Source organism: Salvelinus sp. IW2-2015, unplaced genomic scaffold, assembly GCF_002910315.2.
Source record: "Salvelinus sp. IW2-2015 unplaced genomic scaffold, ASM291031v2 Un_scaffold4386, whole genome shotgun sequence".
Taxonomy (NCBI): domain Eukaryota; kingdom Metazoa; phylum Chordata; class Actinopteri; order Salmoniformes; family Salmonidae; genus Salvelinus; species Salvelinus sp. IW2-2015.
The window spans coordinates 723-4,987 of record NW_019945656.1 but is presented as its reverse complement, the minus strand read 5'-3'; the positions used below and the strand labels follow the sequence as shown (position 1 = coordinate 4,987).

At 43.8% G+C, this 4,265-nt stretch overlaps 1 protein-coding gene across 1 annotated transcript in view; it reads left to right on the top strand.

Annotated features, from left to right (window-relative positions):
• The window catches only part of ints14 (integrator complex subunit 14), a gene marked incomplete at its 3' end in the record, with an annotated part of 18,176 nt that extends 14,164 nt beyond the window's left edge, over positions 1-4,012 (top strand). The window contains 2 exon segments of the mRNA XM_070441604.1: positions 2,045-2,187; positions 3,920-4,012. Coding sequence (XP_070297705.1) covers positions 2,045-2,187; positions 3,920-4,012 — 236 coding nt within the window.
• Between the last annotated feature and the right edge of the window lie 253 nt (positions 4,013-4,265).

Here is a 4,265-nt window from a genome sequence, read left to right as displayed (position 1 = left end):
TAGAGATAATCTGTCAGGTTAAACTAGAGATAATCTGTCAGGTTAAACTAGAGATAATCTGTCAGGTTAAACTAGAGATAATCTGTCAGGTTAAGATAGATAGAGATATCTATCCACCACATCCGCCGATGTCGCACTTCCGCATCTGAGGTGAAAGGTGACAGAGCGGCGTTTGTCAGACCATGAGAAATCCCGAAAATCAATCTTCTCACAAAATGGTCTGTACTGTCAATGATTTGACCTACGAACTTTGGTCTACGACCCCTCCCCCCCCCCCACAAGAGTCACGGGACTCGTCTGAAGTCGGTACAGCCGATCTGCCAACTTCTGTCTGTAGCGTCCCAACAGTCTGGGCTACACACTAATATGAGCCCTCTGAGGAAAGGTGAGACTCGTCTGAAGGGCCACAGGTACCAGTCAAAACATCTTATGGAAATATATATGGAGACTGTTTAGTGCCAAAAGCAAAGGGTTTAAATACATGTAAGTCTTTCCTATATCTCTGATGTAGTACAGACACTTCAGAAAAAACTTCCTTTAGATTTTTTTGGTGGGGGGGGACTATCTGTTGTTCCATGTAGTGAATCTGTTATTCAATGCGTTTCTATGGGCTAATAACAGTAAGGCCAAAAATACTTTTTCATCAAATACTTTTTTTAAATATAATTTTTTGATTCTTCAAAGGGTCTTTAAAATTCAAAATAAAATAGCTAAATGATTCTTGGTTTGTCCTTAAAACAAATCCATATAGCTCAGTAGAGCTACCCTCCCCCTTTCCCCCGGCTTAGACTGTTATGGGTTAACAACGTGATTTCATTTTGTTGTTCCTTGCTGAAACAAGCAAGGTGTTGTTATGCAGTAGCAACACAGAAATAGAATGAATAGAACAGGCTTGGTGCCTCTAGTTCTGGGGATTTGTCTGGTAAACTCACGGTTACACTCGACAACGGCTGCCGGCTATTGTGATGCAATCATTTCCACGGTAATGTAGAATGTTCACTCTAATTTATGTTCACTGATTTGTCTCATGCAAATGGAATGTATATATATTTTGTTTCTGTATTGTCAGTTGAGTTGAATCAACAAATCACAGCACATTTTCATGGGTACACTTCCTGCTTTTACTTCCTGCTTTTACTTCCTGCTTTGCTTCTATGGGGTACTTCTATAGGTGAAGAGAAAATGTGTCAAAAAAGTTACACAAGTATTGTCTTGCTATTCGAACGGTTATTACGGTGACTGCAGTCGTTTTGGCCAATAACTGTCATCCGAAATTCCATGAACGTTACAGTCCAGGCTAGTTCTTTCTCTCAGCTTGTGTCTTGTTTCCCCTTAATGGTCAAACTGATCTGTCTGTCCAGGAGTCTGATAGATGAGGCCTACTGCCCCTTCCCTGCTGTACTGTGTGTGTGTGTGTTGTTGTTTTACACACGGTGTGTGTGTGTGTATGTGTGTGTTATACAGGCGTCTGATAGATAAGGCCTACTGCCCCTTCCCTGCTGTACTATGTGTGTGTTGTTGTTTTACACACGGTGTGTGTGTGTGTTATACAGGAGTCTGATAGATAAGGCCTACTGCCCCTTAACTGCATGCTACTATGTGTATGTTGTTGTTTACACATGGTGTGTGTGTGTGTGTGTGGTGTGTGTGTGGTGTGTGTGTGTGTGTGTGTGTGTGTGTGTGTGTGTGTGTTGTATGTGTGTGTGTTATACAGGCGTCTGATAGATGCGGCCTACTCCCCGTTCCCTGCTGTACCCTGTGTGTGTGTGTGTGTGTGTGTGTGTGTGTGTGTGTGTGTGTGTGTTGTGTTGTATGTGTGTGTGTTATACAGGCGTCTGATAGATGCGGCCTACTCCCCGTTCCCTGCTGTACTATGTGTTGTTTGTTGTTTTACACACGGTGTGTGTGTGTGTGTGTGTGTTATACAGGAGTCTGATAGATAAGGCCTACTGCCCCTTCCCTGCTGTACTATGTGTGTGTTGTTGTTTTACACACGGTGTGTGTGTGTGTGTGTGTGTGTGTTGTATGTGTGTGTGTTATACAGGCGTCTGATAGATGCGGCCTACTCCCCGTTCCCTGCTGTACTGCGTTGTGGGAACCTGGCTTCTGATGTCCAGGTGTTCCCCAGACCTGAACCTGTGTTCCTGGATGAAGAAATCGACCCTATGCCCCGACACATCCTCACAGGTACCTAACAGACTCTCTAAATGATATCCCAAGCACTCCACAAATCTGTCATGTATGGTGGCCAGAAGGAAGCCATTACTCAAGAAAGTGCACCTTAAATCCCTTTTGAAGTATGCAAAAAAAAACACTCAGGAGATTCTGTAGCAGCCATGTTACAAAAAGTGTTGTGGTCTGACGAAACAAATGTAACTTTTTGACCTCAATGCAAAGCGATACTTTTGGCGCAAACCCAACAAGGCACATCAACCGAAGAACACCATCCTTACTGTGAAGTAAGGCATGGTATGAAGCATGGTGGTGGCAGCATCATGTTATACATGGCACATCACCCCTACTGTGAAGCGTGGGGTTGGCAGCATGGTATGAAGCAGGGTGGTGGCAGCATCATGTTATACATGGCACATCACCACTACTGTGAAGCATGGTGGTGGCAGCATAATGTTATGCATGGCACATCACCACTACTGTGAAGCATGGTGGTGGCAGCATCATGGTATACATGGCACATCACCACTACTGTGAAGCATGGTGGTGGCAGCATCATGGTATACATGGCACATCACCACTACTGTGAAGCATGGTGGTGGCGGCATGGTATGAAGCATGGTGGTGGCAACATGTTATACATGGCACATCACCACTACTGTGAAGCATGGTGGTGGCATTATCATGTTATACATGGCACATGACCACTACTGTGAAGCATGGTGGTGGCGGCATCATGTTATACATGGCACATCACCACTACTGTGAAGCATGGTGGTGGCAGCATCATGTTATACATGGCACATCACCCATACTGTGAAGCATGGTGGTGGCAGCATCATGTTATACATGTTACCAGGATAGAAGGGGAAATGAATGGTGCAACGTACAGAAAAGTCCTTGAAGAAAAAAGCTAACATTTCCAGCATGCCAATGAGCCTAAGTCAGTGGAGTGGCCCAATCAGAGCTCTGACCTCAATCCAGTCAGTGGAGTGGCCCAATCAGAGCTCTGACCTCAATCCAGTCAGTGGAGTGGCCCAGTCAGAGCTCTGACCTCAATCCAGTCAGTGGAGAGGACCAATCAGAGCTCTGACCTCAATCCAGTCAGTGGAGAGGACCAATCAGAGCTCTGACCTCAATCTAGTCAGTGGAGAGGCCCAATCAGAGCTCTGACCTCAATCCAGTCAGTGGAGAGGCCCAATCAGAACTCTGACCTCAATCCAATCAAACATTTGTGCCATGACTTAAAGTTTGTTGTCCATCAACGCTTCTCAAGAAACTTGACAGAGCTTGAACAGTTTTGTTAAAAATTATGGTCAAATATGACCAAATATCTAGGTGTGCAAAGTTGGTAACGACCTAATCCCAGCAGACTCACAGCTGTAATGGCTGACCAAAGATGCTTCCACCAAGTGTTATCTAAGGGGGGGGGATTGAGAATGATCCAGTTATGAGATTTCAGTTTAGTGTTTTTGGTGTGTAGATTAGTGGCAAAAGTCCTTATTTAAATGCATGAAACTCTGAGTCACTGTCACAACAAAATGTGAACAGAAGTTCAAGGGTTTACAGACTTTCTATAGGCGCTGTGTGTTCTCTACCAGCCCAGGCACCTTCACTTCAACTGTGTTCAACTCTCTCTTACGGACTTGATGAACTATCATAGTTGAATTGATTTAGATGTGTTATTGTATGTTGTGTATACTGCCATTCCACTTCAAGTAAAAGTAAGTACCAAACTGTGTTCCAGATCTGGAGATCGTTGGTTTCATAGAGATAGGAGACATCTCTAGTCCTCCTGTCATGTCCAGACACCTGGTCCTGCCCATCGCTGTCAATAAAGGTAAGTTACCGCTTCTAATCTGTTCTGGCCTTTTAACTAATACCAACATCGTGTTCTAGTCTTCTAAAATATCCTTCTAAATTACTGTTGTCATGTTCTAAATGAGTGTTCTAAAAGACTGTTCTAATGTTCTAAATGAGTGTTCTAAAAGACTGTTCTAATGTTCTAAACGAGTGTTCTAATTTTTACATTTAAGTCATTTAGCAGACGCTCTTATCCAGAGCGACTTACAAATTGGTGCATTCACCTTATG